We start from the raw sequence: 26,430 nt of genomic DNA, 5'->3' as shown, positions 1-26,430 counted from the left end.
GAAAATAATAGAAAGCTTGGAAAGAGATCTAGACCTTCAAGAAACTAGACAAATCTGCTCAGGCTAGAGGAGCATCTTGAAAAATGACTGTGAGCAAAACTTTGTACATTTTTGTTATTTGAAGCACTTTTCAGTAATATCTACTTTCTCTTAAAGTTATATTCTTAGGGTGTTTTGTTATCATCAAGTATCTCTTAATTTATGGCTACAATTCCAGTAGACATAAATTGGGGGAGATTTTTGTGTATATATTGTGTATTTGATGATTTCATGAACAAAACACCTCAGTAAATTTTACTTAGTGAAATAATGTAGCACTCTACGGATAAGATTTATAGTCCCGACGGATGACTCATTATAGTCCCGACGGATAATGACTTATTATCCATCGAGTGAGTAGCTTATGTAACAATAAGTCTGTAGCACATTTCTGCATTCACCATTGTATAGATTCTGAAAGTAGTATTCAAGTCATGTTGACTTTAACTAGATATGCAGAATATGTTGATTAATTGTACATAGATGATGTCTTGTAATTCTGCATAAATGAAATGAAGTCAAGTGCCAGTTTGCTACCCGACGGATAACCTACAATGAAGTCAACGGATGATCAAATAGACAACCCGGCGGATGATCAACAACTCGACGGATGATCATGAACCCGACAGATAAAGAATTCAAATATCTGTTGACAGTGACAACGCAGTCACATGCGTCGAGTGGATGCAAATGGAATGTGGTAGCCTATTCAACTGGGTTTTCGAGAACAAAGAAGCATTGTCATTTCCATGCTATTATGAAGATATTCAAAGATGCCGGAATAGAGTAATGGAGTAGCATTGTAATAGACTAAATAGTTTTTATTTTATTATCTTATCTTATTACTTTGTAATCTTGGTGATATATAAACCAAGTAGCAGCAACTAAGACACTATCGATCTAAGCAAGAAAGCAGAGAAACATTTGTAAGCAGGATTCTTAGCATTTCTCTGTAGTCTTAGAAGTTCAATTGTTGTAAGCAGCTGTGAGCATTTCTGCACACAGGGTTCTCTCGATATATAATATATATCTCTGGTGGAATCATTCAAATCCACCAGAAAGTTTTTAAAGACTCTTATTTTTAATTACTTGTGTCTTGATTCACTTAAGTTTTTATTCCGCATTGTGCTAATCAATACACTTACATTTATATTTGAGTTAGAACATTTTATTTCAAGAAAAAATTTCAAGAATTCCATTCAACCCCCCTTCTGTAATTCTTGTCATATTGTTAAGGGACTAACACCTTTAATTATTTCACTTGATCATTGTTTAATCTCAGTATTGTCAATGTGACTTGCTGAGCTAGTTAGCTCATTTGTGTGATTCTATTTATGTTTTTTTCCAGTTAAGAAGGAACCTGCTGGTACCGAGGATCCCCAATCAAGTGTGCAAGCTAGGATTCCAGGTTAATCGGATTAAGCTAGCTGAAGACTTTTGTGATAGTTTAAGTTTGAGGAGTTTGTATGAACATTTAATATTCAGTTATAAGTTTGAATAGTTGGGATTTGGACGTTTGTAATATAAGTGTGAGTGTGGCTTGTGTACATACTTTAACGTGTTGCGATCCGTGGATGTCGGTAAGTAGGGTCACTGCATCTTATTATTATCTTTATTATTGTTATAAACATGTTCATATATAAGGTGTGTGTGGACCCCAAACTTCTAACCTGGGTTTGGAGGGCGCCACACGTTTGCCCAATCGATTCACAATCTTAAGGTATTCTAAATTTATTCAACAATGATTACATCTTTCATATTTGTATTGTTTTGTCCTACTTTCACTCGATTTATTTTAAATCTTAAGGTCAGAACTAGTAAGTAGTAATTTTCTAATTATAAAAATCTTGAATTAATGATATGTAATTTTATTTTTATAAATCTTATGAAAGGTCATTTAAATAGAATTATTTATTATTATTTTTTAAATAAATAGCTTCCGATTAATACTTCAATTAATCACCGATTATTCGATTAATCACTAAAGGTCCCTCTGCCGAATAATTCCGATTTACGCTTTTTAGAAAACCGTAAATAATATATAAAATAATATTTTGATCGATACCAATTTTTGCATCAAACAAATTAAGATGACCGCTGGTAGAAAAAGTCATTATGTGCTTTATAATTGAACAATTCTTCCATGTGTTATGTGTTGCTGTGGATATTTTTTTTTGACAAATATGGCTTATAACCTTATAAATGAGTATCTGTTTTTATAAATATCCGGTGAGTTTACATAGTGCTTCTGCAAAACCGTAACTAACGGTCAATGTCGTGTATGGATTGTCAATGTAAAATGTATTCGTTTGTGTTTTTAATACTCTTGACTCTCGCTTACATCAACTGCGCGCTTTCTGGCCATTTTTGATTCCATCTAACACACACAACACAAACTAACTCTCTGTATCTCTCTCTCTTAACCGCTAAGTCACCCTACCTGTATACTACTTGTACATATATATACTATTTTACGTCTCTCTCTCTCTCTCTCTCTCTCTCGACACGATCAACACTACAGCCTTACTTTTTCACGCCATTCAGGTAAGCTTAATTTATATGATCATCATCTTACTCTCGTTTCTTCTTTTTTGTGTATCTAGTTTATGATTGTTGTCGACAACTCACTTATTTCAAGTAGGTTCCAATACATGTTATCTTGTTCTTCCCATTAATTCTTCAATTATTGCATTTATTTCGTTTCTTTATCATGTATGATCCACTTAGAGTTCTTGGATTATCGTATTGTTAACTTTCTTAATAATAAAGGTTCCAACTCATAATATTAGCACTGATTCTACTATCTTGATCATTAGTTTCTTATTTAGCGCTTAATATAAAAATGAGCTTAATTTTTAAGCTTTGTGATTATGCTTATATATATCCTTGCTTTCCTTTCAAGTTGATGATCTGATTTGATGTCCTTTTTTTTTTAAGTTAGAAATTTAAGTCCAAATACGTTTTTTTGTATGATCAATTGTCTAATCCTCACTATCTACCTTGAAATTAAAGCTTTCTTGTTGGTTCAGGTACGGATAAATTTTGACAGTAGCGGACAGGAACACGATGTTACTCTCGAATGCAGCTTCTGTAGACAACATTACCTTATTCGTAGCTCTAATTTGCAGTTGCATTATCATTGGTCATCTTCTTGTTGAAAACAAATGGACGAATGAGTCCACGACTCCACTTCTCATTGTCAGTTCTTTTTTTTAATGTCTGAAATTGTACATTCTCAATTTTTTTATAGCAGTTGAATATAGTGGCTTGTGAACTTACAATCCTTTTGTGTGGGTTGGTCTTTTGATCACAGGGTCTATGTTCTGGAGTTGTTATTTTGCTCAGAACAGGTGGAACAAACTCTCGCCTTTTAGAGTTCGATGAGCAACTTTTCTTTATATATCTTCTTCCGCCTATTATATTTAATGCCGGGTAAGTTATAGTTTCATCTCAAGTGGGTTAATTTTTATACTTATTTCTGCTTTTGCACACTGAATGAGATCCTGTGATTTCATTTTTATCCATGATGATCTGTCATATTTTTATACTGTTGCAAGCTATAAATATTTTATATTTAATTTCATCTTTGGATAATTGTACGTTTTGTTGGTTGAGGCATCTAGTCAGGCACGTAGAGCAGAGCAAGACCTTATGATTCCACGGTCTCTAGTTTTTCCTTTTATATCACTAATATAGTCTTGTATCAGGTTTCAGGTGAAAAAGAAACAGTTTTTTCAAAACTTCATGACAATTATGTTATTTGGCGCTATTGGTACAGCTATGTCCTTTACAATCATATCATTCGGTAGGCTCTGACAACTCATTCTGTTGTAATATCTTACAGATAACAGTGTATGATGAATTTAATTTATGTTTCTATTCAGTTGATTATTCTGAAAGTCTTTGATACAACATGATAGCACATTGTTTCAAATATTTATTGAATCAGAAATACAGAATATCAAGATGTGCTCGTCCAATGTCCATACACATTGTATTTTTTATTTATTGTCTCAACTTGCGTAGTAAGTTTGTGTATTGAATCTTTTTAACTAATTTTATACAGGTGCAAAGAATTTAATTGAAATGCTGAATATTGGCTCTTTGGAGATCAAGGATTATCTCGGTATGCTGTTCATCTCTTTAACATCATCTATCTTCCTGCTTTTTATGACTTCATATTATTGATTCATCTTATTTTAGTCTTTTTAGTGCTTGTTTCATCATAGAAGTTTTCACATTTAGATGCTCAAGTTTATGTACTTCGAATCAATCTTGCATAAAGTGCAAATCTTGAGGAAGATTTCAGTCATAGCACAAGAGCTAATAAAATAAAGTGGTCTAATGGATTGGGAGAGTTGTTCATTTGTTTGATAGTAGGATTTTCCCCAATCTACTATGCTTTCCAGAGCTATATGCTGGTAGACTAAGATGGAATACATTGCCACTAAGACGGAGTTATAGAATTGATGATGTTAATATGAAACTGAGACGAAGTTTCATTAAATTAGGAAGGAAATTACAAGGTTTATTAATTGTGATGTTCTATGTACACATCTTCCATTGAGAAGACAATTCATGACACCTGATAATTAGGAGTGGGGAGGGGGGAGGGATGGGTTAGAGCTACAGACTGGGGACAAATTATACAAAGAGAGTTATTTTTATGGAGGGCATGAAATGTGGCAGGAAAAAGTGAATGCAGTCCTTGTGAAGGACATGGTCTTCTCTTTTTTCCCTAGTTCTCTCTACCTAATGTTTTGCGTTCGTTGTTATTCGGACATTGTAAAGGCTAGCTGAATATTATCTGCAATGAACAAGTTATTCGTTAATTGGACAAATTATTCATTGATTGTGTTAGTACTTCTTTTAATAATAATGATAATTTTTTTGTTATAAAGTGTGTATATATCTTTCAAGAGGAAAATGATTTGGAAAGATGACTTGAAATGATTGTTAATTTATATGTAATGTCTAATGCTAATTGAAAGACAAAATTCTGTACTTGTTGTTTGCTTGCATTATTTCAGCTTATTTCTCATCTGAACTCAAATATGGACTTGTGGTAATTTAAAGTATGTTATTTTGAAGCAATTGGAGCAATCTTTTCGGCTACAGACAGTGTATGCACCTTGCAGGTATGGATCTTTCCAGGGTGGCAATTTTGTTCAGATATAAAATATAAATTTAACTTTTACATTGTCTGATATCAGATTCTTAATCAAGAAGAGACACCTTTGTTGTACAGCTTAGTATTTGGGGAAGGCGTGGTAAATGATGCAGCATCTGTAGTTCTCTTTCATGCAATTCAAAAGTATGACCTCTCGAACATCAATTTAAAAACTGCTCTTCAGTTTGGAGAAAGTTTCTTGACTTTATTCACTACCAGCACCTTGTTGGGAATATCAGTAAGTCCTTCTCTCCCTCTAAATCTATAGCATAAATTTTGCTGGAAGTTGGAGTGCATGTCCTTAAATTTTATCCTGTACACAAATCTATTGGTTCGGATCTTCCATCAGCTATGCATTGACAAAGTTACAAAATTTGATTTTAGTGCATTTCTTTATATCTATAAACTTGAAAGTCATAAACAAGGAGGCAGAGGGATTAATTAATGGTTCATGGAGCAAATGGTTGTTGTTAATTAAAAGCATTTAAAATAGAAGTTGTATCATGTTACTGGTTAAGATTGTTCTTATACATCTATATCTGCATGGCGAATTGTACAATAGTATTCGAAGTTCATTCTTCCATGAATTTCAAACGGGTTAAATATCAAAGTGGTCACTCAACTGAACGCCATATATCAGTTTAATCATCAAAGTTAACAGGGTATCATTTGAATCACTAAAGTCATTATAAACATCATACATATACCTCAAAATATGTACTCGAGAATTAAAATTTATTTTATGGAGTTCTATATATTTTTCTTGAATCCTATTACAACCAAATGAAAATGTATGAATTCTAGTATTTTCTATAATTTAATAAGATTTTTTTAAAATTTATCAACTATTTATTTTTAATTTTGTAGTCATTTGCTTTATTTAAATAATAATAATTAGTAGATAAATTTTTAAAAATCTCAAAAAATCATCTAAAATATTATGAATTCATAACTTTTCATTTGGTTGTAATAAGATTTAAAAAAAATGTTTATAACTCCATAAAATAAATTTTAATTCTCGAACACATATTTTGAGGTATCTGTTTGATATTTATTATTACTTTAGTGATCCAAATGATACCCCATTAAGTTTGATGATTAAACTGATATATGACTTTCAGTTGAGTGACCACTTTGATATTTAACGCAATTTCAAACATAACCATTTTTCCTTTGACAGCTTAACTTACCTGGTTATACTTCTAATTGCTAAAATATTTTCTGGCATATTATTATATTTGGTTGCTTCAGGCCATGTCTAACTAAAAGTAACTAACACGAGGGATATGGAACAGGATCAGATATAGTTCTGTAGATTTTAGTTCAATAGGACTTTGACAAATAACTGTTGCACTTTATTTGCATAATGTTGTACTTTAAGTCTTTAAGTTTAATTTATTTCTATACTTCCCCAGTAAACAGTATCGCTGATTTAGGTGTTCAGACCAACTAGCATTGAAGTCATGACAGATGAATACTGTATAATTAAATTTGACCATTGAGCCTAATTTTGACCAATCAACTACCAATTCCTGACCCAAGTAGAAGTATGCATCAATCTTAATATGTTTTTGACATCTTTACGAAGTTAGACAATAGACAATAAATACGTATATGAAAAATTACTACTTTATAAACAATATGTAAATGATCACAACTTCGCGTGCATTATTCACACAAGTAAAATAGACTAAGAAGTTATTATTTTTTGACTGACTAGAATGGTATGTCGTCATTGGTTGCACTTTCACTTTAGTAAACCATCCTCATAAATTTTTTTAATGTCCATTTTGAGTGCCAAACAAGGTCATTGACTTAAAAGGCATCTTAGAGCAATGTTGAGTTTGTGCTGGTGTGCATTATTGTGAAGTATGTCTTACTATACTCTGTTGTTAATTTTTCTTTACTAAATTCTCAGGTTGGATTGCTTAGCGCTTTTATCATGAAAAAGTTGTATCCTGGCAGGTATTTATGCGTAGCATCTGTAAAGACTAATTTTGCTCTTTAAAACCTTGGACATTATCGTTGTTAAACTTGCAAATACAATAGCTGAAAGTGCAATCCGATCGTTAAAAAATAGGCATCAGAAAAATCATGAGAGCAATATCTATGATCTATCTGCAATGGTTTGTATGTGTCGATTTGGCACCAAGTGATGAAGTCTGTATTCTTTTATCTTGTGATGAATCTCAGATGTCTAGATTGGGATATGTTTTTAAGTTAAAATATTGAGACTAAATACATTGTAGATTTTGTTAAAATATGTAGAACTGTAGTGGTAGCACAAACTGATTAAAGTAAGATGGAACTCAAAGTGTTGATCATCTTACTTATCTGTTATGGACAATATATCTTTGAAGATATGTGGGTGCCCTCATTGGTGGATATGTACATGTCATTACAACATGTGACTTGAATGCTAGTTTACAAATTTGCAGGCATTCTCCTGATCGTGAAGTGGCTCTTATGATTGTGATGGCTTACCTTTCATATATGATGGCTGAAGTATGTTATATTTGTCTTGAGTTCCTTTACGTACTTATGCTTGTTATATTAAATTACCACATATAAATGGGAGCTTCAACGACTCAATAATATTGTTTTGTACCAATTCGTTTGTCTTTCAGCTTTTTGACTTGAGTGGCATACTCACCGTATTCTTTTGCGGGATTGTCATGTCACATTACACTTGGCATTCTATGACTGACGGTTCAAAAGTAACAACTAAGTGGGTAAAACCTTGAGGAATACCTCAGCAAATCCATCTTTTTTTTAATCTATTGCACTAAAAACTTTCTGTATTTTTAGTATATTGTTCTTTGCTGATTTCAGGCATTCCTTTGCAACATTTTCGTTCATTTGTGAAATATGTATCTTCCTTTATGTTGGTATGGATGCACTGGACATGGAAAAGTGGAAGTTTGTTAGCGACAGGTAATGCTCGTATGATGATTAATTGTTAAGTTTAACATTTTTCTCTTGTATAAATTATTCTTTTATCTCTAAAATAGTCTAAAATAAGAAAATTAAATCAATTGCTCAGCCTTTTTGTTATAAATTTCACATTTTCTACTCAATTTCCATAATTCCAGTCCTGGGAAATCAGTTGGCCTGAGTGCAATGCTGCTTGGATTGGTTCTGATTGGAAGAGCATCGTTTGTATTCCTTCTTTCCTTTATATCCAACCTTACCATGAAGTCCAAGAGTGAAAAAGTAAACCTCAAGCAGCAGGTATTAAAGTGAAAAATATAAATAGCAATTTAGCTTGTTAATGTATTTGAAACTTACAAATGTAATAAAAAAATTCATCATATTGTGATCGTTCAGGTTATACTATGGTGGGCTGGTCTAATAAGAGGCGCCGTTTCAATGGCACTTGCTTATAAGCAGGTAAACTCTTTTCTGGCCAAATAGCTATGTTGCATGTTCAGAATTTGTTTTGGCTGTATGAAAGAAAACCAAGCGGAAATTAGTACTAAGATACTATGCAATAAATTAATTCCATTTGCTTGAATTAAAAGTAATGCTCCTTTGGTTCAAGTATAAAGATACCTTGCTAATATAGAATGTTTTATGTGTCATTACAATTTTACATAAGTTGAGTACTATAATGACGCAAACTACATATCCTTTTAATGTGCAGTCAGATTTATTAATATGATTCATTCTTCTAATTAGTCGTCATTCTTAAGTGAACATCTGAATTTGGAATTGAAGGACAATTTGAATTTTTTTGAAACTTATATATTGGTTATGAAATAGATGTTAGGAGTTATTGTGTCAATACCACCTAATAAATTGTTATAACTTACAAACATGAGTTCGCCTGCTAAAAAGTTAATCCATCAATGTAATTATTGAGGTCATTTATCAAAAGTACTTTAGCAAGAAATATTCGCATGATCCCTTCAAATTACTATGCCAGGTCTCTATGTTTGAATGTCATGTATTTTGAAAATTTTAATAATTAATGAATTTTAAAAATGCACGGTTCTTGAAGTAGTGCTGCAATGAACTTTGTGGTTAACTAGAGGTATGTTCATTGAAGTTTATCATCGGTTATTGAGATTGACAGATTGCATAATGTTTACCTATTATATTAGTAATTTTAGTTGTGAACTCAAGGTCAAAGGACTCAACTGTAAGCTGGGATGCTAGATTTTAGTTTGAGAGGATAAGTACTTTCATACATTTTCCCATCTATTACAACTTCTAAGTGGAACCAAACAATATTCTTATCGTAAGGCAAAAAAATAGTCCACTTTGTGCTCACCGCTGGTCACTTGACCCAAACATGGTCACATATTGTGATGCTCGGACTCTTCAGAAAACCCTGTTGTACCTGTGTCCACAGGACACGACACTCATAATGACACTTGGATCCAGATTCAAATGACATTTGGAAAATGGACACTTCATCTCAGACATTTGATAGCCTATATCGAATATTTTATTATATTAACCCTTTAACTTTTGACATTGTATCTATTATAAAATTTATATCTATAATAAAACTTATTTTACCCTTGTTTTTCAAAAGTTTATATATTATTTTATATAAAGTGATAGGTATTTGTGTATAGAAATTATCATAATATAACAGATATACTAATTGCCGCCTCCCAATCCAAGTGCCGGATCCTTATAAAACTTGTCCCCGGGTCTTTGATTTTAGAGTTCAAAGAATCAGACACTCTGATTTGTGTCCGTGTCCGGTCCTTTTAAAAGAGTTTGAGCATCATAGGTCACATAAACTATATAGCATAAAAATGTGGTTTAGTTTTAGACTATTAGTTTGCAAGTCTCCCACATCTTTACTTTTTCTTATCAATTTATATTGCTCTCTGACTAACTTCAACAACATCATATTGCAGTTTACAAGATTCGGCCATACCCAACAGCCAGCACACGCAATCGTATTAACCAGCACCATAACTGTTGTTCTCTTCACTACAATGGTAAACTAAATCCCCCTATATAAAGTTTATTGCATATGTATCTACTCGTGCTCTTCTAACCTCAAATTAAACTTATTTTTACCACGGTATAAATACAATGGACGGACTTTGTCTTGCCGAATATATATGGCAAAGTCCATCTAATGTTTGGAATTGGTGACAATGATGGAGCCTACTATGTTACCTATATGAAGTTTAAATTGGGTAGAAACAATTAAATTACCTTGTCTGACTTGCAGCAAATCCTTTGCACCTTATAGAATGTGCACTATTTGTCTGCTTTTAAGTTATGACCCTTGGGAAAACAGTATTTGTTCTATGATGAACCTTGCTTAGTCATGAGTTAAGTAACACTCCCCCCCCCCAAAAAAAAAAGGGGAAAAATTGATCCGGAACATAGTACTTCCTAGATCTCTTGGGTTTCTTGCTTCTGTTGCGTAGTTCATCTCTCTTTGGTAGGTTCTATCCAATTTATTCTACTTACTCCCTCAATATTGCTTCAAATTAAGTACTTTTTACTGGAATGTACCATAGCGCAGTCTCCATATGTTTTATTAATATGTTGTAATATACCATAGCGCAGTCTCCGTATGTTTTATTAATATGTTGTTTCCAACGAGAAAATATCAGACATCCAAAAACCAGTTATTTGTTTTTTATGCTAAAATGCTCTAGTCGGACTCACAAGATTGTCAGGTTTTCCAAGCTAGTGACAACACATTAAAATTAATCTGCCTAAATTTGGTCTATGCTTGTATAGTGGTATTACAGATAGTTAACCTAAGAAGAATGCTATGAATATTATTCTATCTGATTATATCCTAGGCACTACAAGTCTAAGGTTAAAGTTTATTCTTTTTCTTATCTGAAACTGACAATTCTACTTCTAATTATATTACTGTTATTTCTTCAGGTTTTCGGATTAATGACAAAACCTCTTATAAGACTCTTGATGCCTCCATCGATATTCAACAGCAAAGTGCTATCCTCTGAACCATCCAGTCCAAAATTCTCCATGGTGCCACTTTTAGGCAGTTCTCAAGATCCAGAAAGAGACACAGGAGATCAAGATATTCCCAGGCCAGCTAGTCTGAGCAGGCTTCTAAGCACTCATACTATTCATCGACACTGGAGAAAATATGATGATACATATATGCGCCCACTGTTTGGCGGGAGAGGATTTGTTCTTCCTGTTCCTGGTTCACCAACTGATAATGGTTTGCATTAAGTTCATGGATCAGTAAAACACTGCCAAGTACATAACACTGTATAGTTGTTCTGTATAAACTTGTATGATATCTATGAGGATTTGTTTCCTTTGTTATTATCAGGTCATTAATTTAAAATACATTGAGAAATGGACTAAAATGTCACTTTGAGAGTGAAAAATGATCCAAAATGTTACTTACTGAAATTAAGAGCTGAAATGTCAGCCCATCTTACATCATGTAGGGTTTAGAAAACAATCCCAAATGCTACACAATTTAGCGTTTTAGGCGTTTTGTTCTTTTTTTTTTAATTTGCATAATGTTAGTTCAAGTAACGTTATTCATTCTTTGTATTTTTGTTATTATGAATTTTTTTAGTATATTATTTAGAGGCCCGGAAACAACACTTAATGTTATGTTTTTTATATTTATTATTTATTTAATATTTTTAAATTTTGAGAGAATACCATAATTTAACAATTTTTAACATTTTAGGATTTACCAATTCTCTTTTGGATTTTAGAAATATTTAAAAAGTAAAATAATAAATGTTACACCGATTTAATATAGGGATTAGGGCCCTAAACCCAAGAAACCAAAAATGTAAACTTTAAATTACACAATTTTAAAAATTTAAGGATGTAGTTTAATTTAATAATTTCAAATATTTTATGGTTCACCAATCCCTTTTTGGATTTTAAAAAATAATTTAAAATATTTTTTTAATTATTTTAGGGTTTAACAATTTTTTTTGGGTTCAAAAATTTTTTTTTTTAAAAAAATGTGTAAACCGCTAGATGAAGTAGTATTTTGGGGTTAAAACGCTATATAATGCATTGTTTTGGGCATCTCATGTTAGCATGGGAAAAGAAAAATGAAGGGAAAAAACAGAAGTAGTAATGATATTTGATCTAGTGTTATTGGAAAAAAAAATTAAAAAAAAAACAAAATATTAGACGAAGTCACGTTTTGCCAAACCGCTTAACGAAATGAAATTTTGGGATATTGTTTTCAGAAGTAACAATTTGGATATTTTTTATCCCAAATTAATGTTTAGGGTCACCGCCCAATGAGTGATGAGTAAAAGAATTTGTATAGTCTTGTATATCAAGTACACCTTGTCTACGGAGATCAACAAGCTTAGAGATGCAAACACCAAGATACGGGATGTCAGAGAGGAAAGTATAGCCCGATTTATATTCTAACACTCCTCATTTAAGGGTCTATTTTTAAATCAAAAATTGCATCACTGACGTCGATCTTTAATCTATTATGTTAAGTAACCAGTTTATCTAAAATCTTAAGTTGTTAAATGAAGATCAAATCAGATCTATATTCTAACATACTTAATATCCGGTCCGATTGAAAAATCTTAAAATAAATAATTTATTACATAAAATGAATAAAAAACTTATAAGTGATAAGTTGATTAATATTTATGAGTTATATTAGTTTTTAGATAATTTTACTTATAAGTCATATTTGTTTACTTAAATGAACTAAAATAAATAATTTTCAAATATAATTATCTTAATTTATGAATTTTAAATTATAAAAATATTTTAAAACATATATTTTAAAACCAAAGTTAATAAAAAGATAAAAATATTAAAATAAGTTGAGAAAAAGTACGCCGATACTGATATTCAACTTATCACCTTATAAATTATAAGTTTGATTTATAAACTGGGTCAACAAACACTCGTTAATAAATTATTACGCGCTTATAAATTATAACTTAACTTATAAATTAGTGTTCGCAGTGTATTTTCATAAAATGACGGTTTAGACGGCTATGACAACAATGAAACAGATGCGTCCATGTATACATGGAAGCTAATATGGTTGTGTTGCTCTTATTTTCTGTTGATAGCATATGAGAGGTAGCTAGCTAGCTAGATAATCGCCATTGAACTTGCACTTGTTTAAAACTATGGTTAGAACGTGTTCATAAAAAAATAGTTAGTAGAAGGTATGCATAGCTGCTGAAAATAAGATACTGTGGACTTTAGTTCTAACGATACAAGAGTACCTCCGATGTTTGTTGTGGACTTTAGTTCTAACCATATAAGAGTGTTTGACGGAGGAATTTTGTACTAATAAAATTTGAGGTTCGTAGCCGCAAACAAGACCCGTGACGGTGGTTTTTTGTCGGAAAACGTGAACGGTAACTGTAACGACCGAGGAATTACGCTTGTATTATATTATAATAATGATAAATTATGTGTATTATTATATGATTAAATGTGTTAAGTCGTTAAATCATAACTGCTATTGTTATGTGTTGGCTGTTTTGATCCAAACGTGTTTTGAATATTTATTGAGCGTTTTATCGTCAGTTATATATATTATATTAAAACCTGTACAGCTCAAAACTATGTTTTAAAAGCTCGTATTTCAAACAAAATCATTGGCTCTATTTTATTAAAAATGCCCTATACCATATCGCTATTCTGAACCCCTAGACGTTTTATAAATTGACCTTTTTCGCGAAAAACGACTTTTCCGGACCCCTTCGGGTATCAAAAACCCCACAAAAATTATATTTTTTACTTTTATATGATCATGAAATTATCATATATCATTTTTCTTTGTATTTTTGTAATTTCCACAATTTTTGGAAATTTTTAGTATTTATTTTGTATTTATTGGATATTTAAAAATTCAATATTAATACCCAAAAATTATAGAAATTGGGGCCAAATATTTTTATTAGGAGTGTAATTAGACCCTTAATTTTACTTAGGGGTATTATTTTCATAAATATAAATACATGATTTATTAGTAATTAAATCAGTTAATTATTCAAAAAAATCAGAAAATAAAAAGAAAAAGAAAAAGAAATTAGGGTTAGGGTTTTTGTGAAGAACAGAGCAGGAGGATCAAAGGCGATTTTCATCGTGATTCCGGAGTCCAAATCGTTAGTGTAAGTAGTCGTTTTGAAGCCCAAGAATCGTAGTTTTTGATTATGCAATTAGTTTTAATGTTTGATTATCTGATTTTACTTTCATATTTTCGGGTTTTAATCGCGAATTCGGGTTTGAATTTCTGTTGATTGTTTGATGATTTCGTTGCCATGAGGTTGTAGATCGTCGAATAGGGAGTAGTTTGGTACCGGATTCGTGGTGTTTGGCTTTGGTTTTGGGTTCGTCGGAAAAACGGCGACGCCGCCGTTGTTCTTCGTCTCCGGCGGTGTTCGACGAGGAAGGAGGACGGGGAATGGCCAGGAAGTAGAAGGGGAGATGTCGTTGTGTTGTTATACTTCGAGAAGAACCTGGAATCGAGCGTTTGGTTCGCCGGAAAATCTCCGCCGGCGTCGGATTCTGGGAATGCGGGCGGTGTTCTTCCCGACCCGATCGGGTCGGGGACGACCCGGTTTGCAACCCGATTTCGACCCGGTTTCAATCCTAAAAATCCTAAATCCTGTTATGTTTTTGTGTTTTTGAATAAATTAATTATTTATTTATATTTTAGTAAGTAAAAATCAGTTTTAATAATTCTAATAATTAATTAAAAATTAGTTTTATATTCTGAAAAATAGTATTTATAATTTCTGAATTATTTTATTTAATTATAAATTCGAATTTATTTATTTAATTAATTATTTAATAATTTATCTAATTATTTATTAATTATCTAATTAATTAATAATTGGGTAATTAATTAATAATTAGGTAATTAATTAGTAAATAAGGATTAGAAATAATTAAGTAATATGATTAATAATCTAATAATTAGTTAATAGTGCGAATAATGATTCAATAATTAGAATTATTATTCGAGCGTTAGTTATTTGAATAATATTGTGATAATTATTCGTATCGTATAATAGTTATCGGTAATTATCTGTTTAGCGAATCGTATGAGTTTCAATAATAATAGAATAGTTCGGTAATTAGGCGAGAATCGCGAGTAGTTCGTAGTTATTCGATAAATAGCATATCAGTTAATTAAATCGATTGATTATTTCTAAATAATCGATCTGATCGAATAAGTAATAATAATTTGTAATAAATAATAATAATTCCCAATAATTAGGGATTAATTATTTTAAAATACAATAATTATTAATTAATTATATAAAAATATAATTAAGGGTTGTTTAATTATAATTAATTATATTAATTAATTAAATCTTGTTTAATTCATAATAATTCAACCGTTAGTCCGATTTGAGCGAAATGAAGACCCCTAGACTCAGAAAAATGAGACGAATCCAATAAAAATAGTTGTAAGTTATAATTTCTTCCGCAAAGAGAGTGGGTGGTGATAATTAATAGTTCGTAGGTCCTAGTAGGGGTATAATTGAGCCGAATAAATTCCGAAAAATTATAATAAAATCTGATAAGACTAGTAACGCAGGTATAAGCCTAGAATTGATTCTAAAAATAAATGTAAATCTAGAAATTAATTATGTGCTTTATGTGCTACGTGCTTTATGTGATTATGTGAATAAATATGCTGTATAAATGTATGTGTATTTATGCGAGTCAGATAGAAACGCATGGGTAGACTGATAAGGTTGTGTGATATCAATTCAAGATACACGTATATAGTAAGTTATCTAAACACCTATCTTTCCATGATTTGTTCAGTGTTAGCAAGGCAGAGCAAGCTAGGGTCAGAAGGCAGTGAGTTAAACCAGGTTAAGTACGCGCAAGGCAAGTTTTTCCCCTATTCTAAATTCAGAATAGTGATTTATATTTCTTTTCTATCGTATCAATTCTCTTTGATAATCATTGCTCATATACACCGTTATCCAATTATTATTGCTTGTTTCCAATTTCATTTCAATTCTTGATTTACCCAATTTATTGAATTCCCTGTTCATATTTCAATTCCTTTACCCTTGTTACATATACTCTGGTATATCCTGGTGTTGGGATATATCAATAGCATTCCGATAGTTCCGGATGCTAAGCCTTGGACTGGATGGTTACTATACGAGCTGGGTTTTACCCAGACCATTATTTAATAGGCCATAGTTGCCTGAGTACTCTTTATGTTGGTTGGGTCTATGCAGTTGGGTATAGATCCGCACTATATTCTGACTGATCAGCAGGTTATAGTGCATATGTTGGTTCTTGTTTCCAGTCTTGTTCATTTGGTACTCGCCATCATTGGCAAATTACTACTCTATACAGATTCAGATGGTTGTTCCAACCAGCAGCTTATTGTTTCACTCATTTCTCTTTCTTTATACTATATATATATTTTTGCAGGCTTGTTGAGCAATTTTGGCTCATCCCTTTTTATTGTTACTCCTATTGCTTTACAGTTAAGGTAGAGAATGAAACCCATCAGAACCCGCATAGTCAAGAAGCGAGTCAAGCAGCGAGACCCTCTTATACCAAGAGTGTTCCTTCCTATTCCCGAAGAGAGCTTTGAATTGCCAGATCAGGTGTAGCAGGATAAATAGTAATGTTGGGTTGAATAAAAGTCTTGTGTAGTTTGAATAAAAGTTGTGTAGTGAGATTGTAAATAGAATAAAGTTTTGTAACAAAGAAAGTTCGTGAGACAGGTTTTATTTAGTTGGGTTTGTAATAAAGTGTAGTATGTGATACTTGTTTTCAAACTCAGACCTTAAAAGATCCTGAGTAGTGATAGTTCGGGGTAATTATTATGTCTATATTCCGCTTGTGCAGGTTTAGTTGGTAATTGTTGTTAATAATGCCCCAAATCTATACCCCGGATTTGGAGGGTGTTATAGTTGGCATCAGAGCTTAGGTTTGACCTTTGAAAACAAGAACGTTTGGGTTAAGATAAGGTAGGAAAATGAGATAGGATAAGAGTAAGAGTGTTAGGATTGTTTGTTTATGTGATTAGAAGTTATGAGTTTTAGGATTGCGTTTTGATTGTTTTTGTGTTGTTATTTTTATGTATATTAGATGGCTTCTTTATCATCGTCTACGGAGAGGACCGAGACAGATCCAGTGGATGCATCGGTATTAGCCCCAGTGTCAGAGCAGATCTTACCTCCATTGCCACTACCTCCACCATTGCCACCTGGACCACCACCAGAGATACCACTTTCCCCCAAAGGTACCAGGTTTTGCAGATTATTTTCCATACTTTGAGCCAGAGATACCAGATTTTCCACCATTAGAGTTTCCGATGTTCGATATTCCTGACATGGTTCATCTTCCGCAGTGGGAGGATTTAGAGCCTCAGATTCCTATGCCACCAGTTGAGATTCCAGAGATGCCACAGATGGAGCCAGAGGCAGAGCCGCCAGTGTATGCACCTATGGAGCAGCCTGTCTTATTTCCTGCCCCATTAGCCATTTATGCACCTGTTCCTGGAGTTTATCAGTTTCCTCAGCCAGAGTTTATGGATGAGATCGTGGTAGATGGACCATTACCTTCTCGAGGTTCCAGCACTGATCTTCGTGAGCATCATACCGTGACTTACCAGCGCTTTCAGGAAGAGAGGGAGGAGAGGATTAGATGGCAGAACCAGTGTAGAGAGATCCTTGGATTGTATGAGACGCAGACAGATGGTCATGTCAGAGCATTACGACCAGATTATATACTGAGAGAGAGGCTACATCAGATTCATCGGATTAGTTCTCAACAGCTTACTGATTTGAGACAACAGGATCTTAGTGCGGAGACAGCATATAACAGAGCATTAGGACTTACCGAGGCAGTGCTAGAGGCATTGCAGGAAGAGTTGAGCCACGTGCCACCAGGATTTTGAGACTAGTAGATCGATGAGTGTTGTATTATGTATATTTTGTAGATAGAGGAAGTATAGTATTGTATGACTAGTTTGTATGAGTGTAGCTACTGACTTTGACTGATAGTAGTAGCAGTACGACTGTTATATCATAGGTTTTTGTATCAAGCACTGACACCTGCAGCTGGTGTTCTACCTATATATATATATATATATATATATGAGATCATCTTTTGCACGTCTTCTTTATTTTATTTCCAGTTATTTAAGCATTTACATTTATTTCAGTACCATTGCATATTTACAAATGTTGTTTTATTTACGATCATGTTGTATATTTAAGTTTTCAAAAAGATTTTAGAACATAAAAAAAAAAAAATTATTTACACATCATACTATTTTATATATTCAGTTATTTAATAAGCTATTTTATTTTCCCAAATCGACTGTTTTAATACGTGTTTAATGCACTGTTATTAAAGAAGACCCATTGTTTATTTACCAGAAAGATGGCACCTAAAAGAAAAGCACAACCCGACTCATCAAATGGAAATACCGAGGGCCAAAACAATAATAACCAGATGGATCAGATGTTTAATCTCATGCAACAGAAGATGTTGATGATGCAACAACAAATGTAGCAGCAACAATAGCAGTTCCAACAACAGATGTTACAGCAAGCCGCTCATCCAGGACATCAAGTACCACCAGCAGCACCTACGACCACTTTGAAGCAATTTCAGTCGGTGAAGCCACCGGAATTTATGGGTTCCACGGATCCTACAAAAGCGAGAGCTTGGCTGAAATAAATGGAAAAGGCTTTTTCGTTAGTAAAGGTTGAGGAAGAACTAAAGACGGATTTCGCTAGCTACTTTCTGAAAGGCGAAGCTAATTACTGGTGGGAATCGAAGAAAGCTTTGGAAGAAGAAGATGTAGTGACCTGGGATAGATTCACTGATCTTTTCTTGGAGAAATATTTTCCTCGTTTTATGAAGAACCAGATGGAGATCAAGTTCCTGGAGCTGAAATAAGACAACTTATCGGTTGCGGATTCTGAGACCAAGTTTACTGAATTGGCAAGGTGTGTTCCAGAGCAAGTAGATACGGACGAGAAGCGGGCCAAAAGATTCCAGCAAGGACTGAAACCATGGATTCGTAGCAGGGTAGCTGTGTTTGAACTGGCAACTTATACGGCTGTTGTTCAGAAGGCTATGATTATTGAAGGTGAAAGTGAAGCAGCTCAGAAAGAGAAAGGACCAGGAAAATTTTCAGAATCATTTCAACAAAAGGCCGGGATTTCAAGCTCGAGGAAAAGTAAACTTTAGGAAACCAGAACAAAACAACCAGAGGATGGGTAATCGATTTCCTGCCTCAACTCAGCAAAGGCTTATTCGACCGCCTATACCTGATTGCAGAATGTGTGGTAGAAAGCATACGGGAATTTGCAACAAGCCAAATGTCACGTGTTTCAAGTGCAAGCAAAGGGGACACTATTCTGGAGAATGTCCGATGGGAAAAGCAGAAGTTACTTGTTTCCAATGTGGGAGAAAAGGACATATCGCCAGAGACTGCAGAGGAATTGCAATGGCCGCTAGTATTCCAAGAATTTTAGCATTACCTCCACCTCCATTACCACAGCAAAATCAGCCCAGAGCAAAGAATTTCAATATGTCAATGAAGGAAGCGGTACAGAGTCCAAATGTAGTTGCAGGTACACTCCCTGTAAATTCCGTAAATGCTTTAGTATTGATTGATTCAGGAGCTACTAGATCTTTTATTTCTGAAGATTTTATCTCTAAGATGGATTGTGAGATCCAGTGGTTAGATGAAGTGTTAGTAATAAAATTAGCAAATGATGATCAGGTTGCAGTAGATCGAATATGCCCGAGTTGTGATATTGAGATAGGGAGATGTCATTTTTCAGTTGATTTGATACCTTTTAGGTTAGGGGAGTTTGATTTTATTCTAGGAATGGATTGGCTATCTAGTAATAATGCCCAGATTGACTGTGTGAATTAGAGATTGAAATTGCAAACTGAAGAAAATGAAACGGTAATATTTAAAGGTGAGAAGCAAAAGCAGAAATTCCTATCAATAGTGCAGACGAGAAGATTGCTACGTCAAGGATGTCAAGCTTATTTAGCCTATGTACGGGATGCTGATAAGGGTAATCCAAAGATTGAAGATATTCCAGTAGTTTGTGAATTTCTTGATGTTTTTCCAGACGAATTACCAGGACTTCTACCAGATCGAGAAATCGAGTTCACTATTGACTGGACGCCAGGGACTGAACCAATTTCGAAAGCTCCATATCGAATGGCACCTGTTGAAATGAGGGAATTAGCAAAGCAGTTGCAAGAACTTCTCGACAAAGGAATTATAAGGCCAAGTGTATCCCCATGGGGCGCGCCAGTATTGTTCGTAAAAAAGAAGGATGGTAGTATGCGATTGTGTATTGATTATCATGAGCTGAACAAGTTAACTATCAAGAATAAATATCCTTTACCTCGCATCGATGATTTATTTGATCAACTAAAAGGAGCAGCATGGTTTTCAAAAATCGACTTACGATCAGGCTATCATCAGTTAAAGATCAAGGCCGAAGATATTCCAAAGACAGCGTTTAGAATGAGGTACGGACACTATGAATTTCTTGTGATGGCTTTTGGATTGACGAATGCACCTGCAGCGTTTATGGATTTGATGAATCGAATATTCAAGAAGTATTTGGATAAGTTTATCATTGTATTTATTGATGACATCTTGATCTACTCAAAGACGGAAGAAGAACATGCAGCGCAGTTAAGAACGACATTGGAGATATTACGAAAGGAGCAGCTTTATGCAAAATTTTCAAAATGTGAATTTTGGTTGAAAGAAGTGCAGTTTCTAGGGCATATCATCGGTAGAGAAGGAATTCAAGTTGATCCAGCAAAGATTGAAGCTGTGTTGAATTGGGAAAGACCAAAGACGCCGATAGAGGTTCGAAGTTTCTTAGGATTGGCAGGATATTATCGAAGATTTGTCAAAGATTTTGCGAAGATAGCGACACCGTTGACCAAGTTAACTCGACAAAGTGAAAAGTTTGAATGGAATAGTAAGTGTGAAGAAAGTTTTCAAGAGTTGAAGAATCGGTTGGTGACTGCACCAGTATTAGTACTGCCAGACGAGCAAGGAAATTTTGTTATTTACAGTGACGCTTCGTATCGCGGTTTAGGATGTGTGTTGATGCAACATGGTAACGTCATTGCATATGCTTCGAGACAACTTAAACCTCATGAGCAGAAATATCCTACGCATGATCTGGAATTGGCAGCAATTGTATTTGCATTGAAGCTTTGGAGACACTATCTGTACGGTGAAAAATGCGAAATCTACACGGATCATAAAAGTCTGAAGTATATCTTCACACAAAAGGAACTGAACATGCGACAACGTCGATGGCTGGAATTGATTAAAGATTATGATGTTACAATCAGTTGTCATCCAGGAAAAGCAAATGTTGTAGTAGATGCACTGAGCAGAAAAGAAAGATTGAATCGGTTAACTTCATGTGAAGAATTGGTCAAAGAATTCGACAAATTGGAAATTGAGATTCGTATTCCCCATGAATCTGCAGGAACTATCTACGCTATGACTTTTCAACCAGGGTTGCTAGAAAAGATTCGCTATTGTCAAGATAAAGTGATGAGTCAAGACGATAACTTAACAGGAGAAGAGATTACAACTCAGAAAGATAATGAAGGAATTTTACGTTTTGCGTCAAGAATCTGGATCCCTAACGTGGCAGAACTAAAATAAGAAATTATGCGAGATGCGCACAATTCGAAGTATTCCATTCATCCAGGAAGCACGAAAATGTATCGCGATTTGAAGGAGAACTTTTGGTGGCCGAATATGAAGAAGAAAATAGCATAATGGGTGAGTAAATGCTATACATGCCAGCGAGTTAAAGCAGAGCATCAACGTCCGAGTGGGTTATTGCAACCATTAGACATTCCAGAATGGAAATGGGAATATCTAGCGATGGATTTCGTAGTGGGACTTCCAAGGACGAAAGCCAATCACGATGTAATTTGGGTTATTATTGATCGATTGACGAAATCAGCACATTTTCTTCCAATTAATGAGAGGTTTTCATTGGACAAGTTAGTGCATTTATATCTTGAAGAAATTGTGATGCGTCATGGAGTACCAGTATTAATTGTATCGGATCGAGATCCTCGTTTCAATTCAAGATTTTGGAGACAATTCCAAGAATGTCTAGGAACGAAGTTGAATATGAGTACAGCCTATCATCCGCAAACTGACGGTCAAAGTGAAAGGACAATTCAAACGATTGAAGACATGCTACGAGTTTGTGCGATCGATTTTGAAGGTAGTTGGGATGAACATTTACCCCTAGTGGAATTTTCTTATAATAACAGCTATCACACTAGTATTGGAATGCCACTGTATGAAGCATTATATGGGAGGAAATGCAGATCACCAGGGCATTGGGATGAAGTTGGAGAACGCAAGATTTTGAGTCCAGAATTAATTCAGCAGACAAAAGAAAAGATCGAACTTATTCGAAAATGAATCGAGGCAGCGCAAAACAGGCAAAGCAAATATGCAGACCAAGCAAGGAAGAATATGGACTATCAAGAAGGAGAACACGTATTGCTCAAAATATCGCCATGGAAAGGATTGACCAGATTTGGCAATAAAGGGAAATTGAAGCCACGATACGTTGGACCATTTGAGATTTTGAAGAAAATTGGGAAGGTTGCGTACGAGTTAGCTTTACCACCCCATATGCAGCACATTCACAACGTATTTCATGTATCTATGCTTAAGAAATACAATCCTGATACAAGGCATGAAGTAGAATATGAACCAGTAGAACTTCAGGCAGATTTGTCGTATGTAGAGCAGCCGATTAGAATTCTAGATAGGCAAGAGAGGGTATTAAGAAATAAGTCTGTGTCATTAGTAAGAGTCTTGTGGAGAAACCCAGTGGTTGAAGAATCAACCTGGGAGCTTGAAAGTGAAATGTTAGCAAAGTACCCACAGTTATTTGCATAGTGTGATTCTGAGGACAGAATCTTGTTAAGGGGGGGAGAATGTAACGACCGAGGAATTACGCTTGTATTATATTATAATAATGATAAATTATGTGTATTATTATATGATTAAATGTAATAACCCCCAAAATTTTCAACTTTTTGTAACCCTTGTGAATAGTGTTTTAGCTGAATGAGAAAACTTTTCACGCCACACTATGTAGGGGTTTTGTTATGGATATTCTGGGATATTATTAGTACTCTATGTGGTATATAAGTGTATGTAAAGATCGTCAGAATCCAATTTCCGAACACTTGGATTTTTCCCGGAAATCCACTAGATACGGAAAGGATTGAGTATAAGGTAACAGGATAAAAAGAATTTAAATTAAAGGATTATAATAGAGGATCATAAAAAGGAATATAATGTATTGAGAAAGGTTAAGGGAACCTAAGTAATAAGATCCCGGGTATGATCCTTCAAACGATAAACGAAAACGAAAGTTAAGCGAACCGTATAACAGATCAGCGGTCATTAGGCAAACGATTAGGAAGTTAAGCAAAGGGATTAGAGGGAGTGATGTCACCCAACCAATGAGAGGAGGACAAGGAGGGAAAGATGACATCACAACATGACATAGGCATGACATGGGAAGGAAGGAGGTGTGGTGGCTTTTTAACCACACAAATTCAAGGGCAACAAGGTAATTAACTAAATCAAACACAAAAACAAATCAACCAAGCCAAGTAAATTCATTCTTCATCAAAATCAAAAAGAAACCAAGGCTTTGTTCTTGAGAGCTCTCGGCTTTTTACTATTCAAAAGGCAAGGAAATTCAAAAATCAAATATCCAAGCTTCCTAAATTGGTGAGTTAATTCCCTAATTATCTTCATGCTTAGTTAGGGCTATATCATGAGTTTAAGCCATCAATTCCTTCTCCATCTTCTTCATTTAATCAAAGAAGAAGACTATGAATAGTGTTTTCAAGTTTTTAACTTGAAATTTTTCTTGTTTTCCTTGAAGATCCAAGCATTCCTAAGACTTCTCAAAGCTTCTTAAGGCTTCCTAGCTCCTCCCACCACTTCAAGGAAGGTATATCATCTCCAAACCCTAGATTCCTATGTATTATAAGATGATTTTGATTAGTAGGGTGATATTGTAGCTTGTTGTTGTGATTAGAGTTTGGGATTTGAAATGGTAGTGAAATGGAATGGTAAATGTTGTGGTTTTGATTAAAAGAACTTAAGTATGATTAAAGTTAAGCTTAGGCATAAGTATGAATGTTAAAATTGAATTGGTTGGGGTTGTTATGATGTGATAAGGATGGATGTTGGTTGTATGTTGGATTTGAGGTTGAATTGGGATGGTTTTGAATGGTTTAAAATTTGGAAATCGCGTAAACATAGCTGTCGTAACGTCCGATTTTCTTTGGACTGTTTTTGTGCATAACATTAGGACCCGAGAACCCCCTTCTAGATTATGACCACTGCCATGTTTAGATAGCTCATGTTATGAGCTTCGTTTTGATATGTAGTTCGTTCGATTCCGATGCACGGTTTAGGAGAAACGACCGTTTCAAGTAACGGCGTTTCACGAATGAAACTTTTCCCCTCGCCTTACTTTGAAACATAGGTTAAAGACCAAAAAGGGTTAATTAATGTATGAAACATTTATGGTAAGTGTGTTAGGCAGTTGGTAAGACACTCGCAAAGGAATCGCCTTAAAACTCGTAAAGGTTAAATTATTAAAAATGGTGGAGCCGAGGGTACCCGAGTGACTTAAGCAAATCAGTAAGCGCAAAACAAGCGTTAGAGTCTAAGTTAGTTAAAGTATAGATTTACAAGTGACTTTGGTTTAATTCCAAATTACTTGTTGTTTATAGGTTACCAGACTCGTCCCGAGCCTTTTATCACCCCAAGTCGCTCAGGCAAGTTTTCTACCAGTTATAACTGTTGTTGTGATGTATATGTGTATATGCATTATCTTGCGATAGATGCATGTTGGTTAATTAGCAAATGTTGTTATATATTGAAGCATGCTGCTATGGTATATATATATGCATGCCTGTTTCGTATTCTTTCCATATATAATTGTTGATAATACCTATGCTAAGAGGATAGCGGTAATTTGCATATACCCTTAGTATAGGGACCCAAAGGTGAAAATATTTTCTAAAACCAGGAGTCGAGGATCCCGAGTTGATTTTGTATATATGGATATAAATATATATATATATATATATATACTTATATATATATATGGTCATAGTTTATTCGGTAACTTTAACTTTATTTTATTATTGAATATTATTTCGAATATTATTCGAAGGCTTATGACTCCTTTATATTAAATGAATATTATTTTGAATATTCAATCGAGGGCTTACGACTCTTTTATATTATTTATTGAATATTATTTGAATATTCATTCGAGGGCTTATGACTCAGTTTATATTATTTAATGAATATTATTTGAATATTCATTTGAGGATCTATGACTCCGATTATTTGCTGAGATATATTCTTTATTTTATTAAAGAATAAGGTGTCAATAATCAAACTTATTTTCGATTATTCAAATAAAGATAGTACTTTCATATAAGTATATCTTTGGTTATTTAATACTCATTTCAAGTATAAGTTTTAATACTTCTACTTCAATTATTTTATAAAGATTATTCTTTGTGGGAATATTATTTAAATAATAATATTCAGACATTTTCTAAATATTCCGGGGACTGATTTACTTCATTAAATTAGCTTTACTCCAAACACTCTTTAAAGTGTTTACGAGTCTTCAAAATGATTTTTAAAAGTTAGAGTGGATCCCAAAACTCATTTTTATATTTAAGATCTTCCTTTTTAAGGGGATTTAAATACTCGCTCAAAACTTGAGGGATCCGGCTCTGTGGTGTATTTTATATTCACAACACGGTTGCAGTTTTGGTAAATGAATTGATTACTTACCCAACGTTCGGGAAGTAAGTCCATCTATTGAGTCGGCATAAGCAACATGGGCTCAGTGGGCGTCCATGATAGTGTAAGTGGCTCAGTGGGAGTCCATCAAATGCATAAGTGGCTGAGTGGCAGTCCAGCATAAGGTCCTATTACGACCAGGGTGATGACCAGTGGGGAATTCGTCCATCTACTAGTAGAAAAGGTTACTTATGGGTATCTTCGCCTGATCAGCAAGATATCTGGTTTATGCCAAATTCTTTTCCTTTCCAAATTTATTGGATATTGCAATTCTGTTCATACTTTACATGACAGAGGTTTTCAAGAAATTGTATAAAGAAGATGTATATGTGGATATATATATATATATCAGAAC

At 33.8% G+C, this 26,430-nt stretch overlaps 1 protein-coding gene across 2 annotated transcripts; it reads left to right on the top strand.

Annotated features, from left to right (window-relative positions):
• Positions 1–2,378: 2,378 nt before the first annotated feature.
• Positions 2,379–11,566, top strand: LOC141705745 (sodium/hydrogen exchanger 1-like). Of its 2 annotated transcripts, XM_074508636.1 has the most exons (15): positions 2,379–2,583; positions 3,069–3,237; positions 3,353–3,471; positions 3,747–3,844; positions 4,106–4,165; positions 5,131–5,177; positions 5,253–5,447; positions 7,128–7,174; positions 7,648–7,714; positions 7,837–7,937; positions 8,042–8,143; positions 8,302–8,440; positions 8,537–8,599; positions 10,084–10,167; positions 11,081–11,566. In XM_074508636.1, the coding sequence occupies exons 2-15, from the start codon at positions 3,106–3,108 to the stop codon at positions 11,393–11,395; spliced, it is 1,569 nt and encodes a 522-aa protein (XP_074364737.1). In that variant the 5' UTR covers positions 2,379–2,583; positions 3,069–3,105; the 3' UTR covers positions 11,396–11,566. The 2 variants fall into 2 exon arrangements, with proteins under 2 accessions (XP_074364737.1, XP_074364738.1); XM_074508637.1 differs by lacking the exons at positions 2,379–2,583; positions 3,069–3,237 and having other exon boundaries at positions 3,354–3,471; positions 3,754–3,844.
• The last annotated feature ends 14,864 nt before the right edge of the window (positions 11,567–26,430 follow it).

The sequence above is a fragment of the Apium graveolens genome, unplaced genomic scaffold (assembly GCF_009905375.1).
Source record: "Apium graveolens cultivar Ventura unplaced genomic scaffold, ASM990537v1 ctg954, whole genome shotgun sequence".
Lineage (NCBI taxonomy): Eukaryota > Viridiplantae > Streptophyta > Magnoliopsida > Apiales > Apiaceae > Apium > Apium graveolens.
The sequence above is the reverse complement of the archived record's forward strand: the minus strand, read 5'-3'. Positions and strand labels throughout refer to the sequence as shown.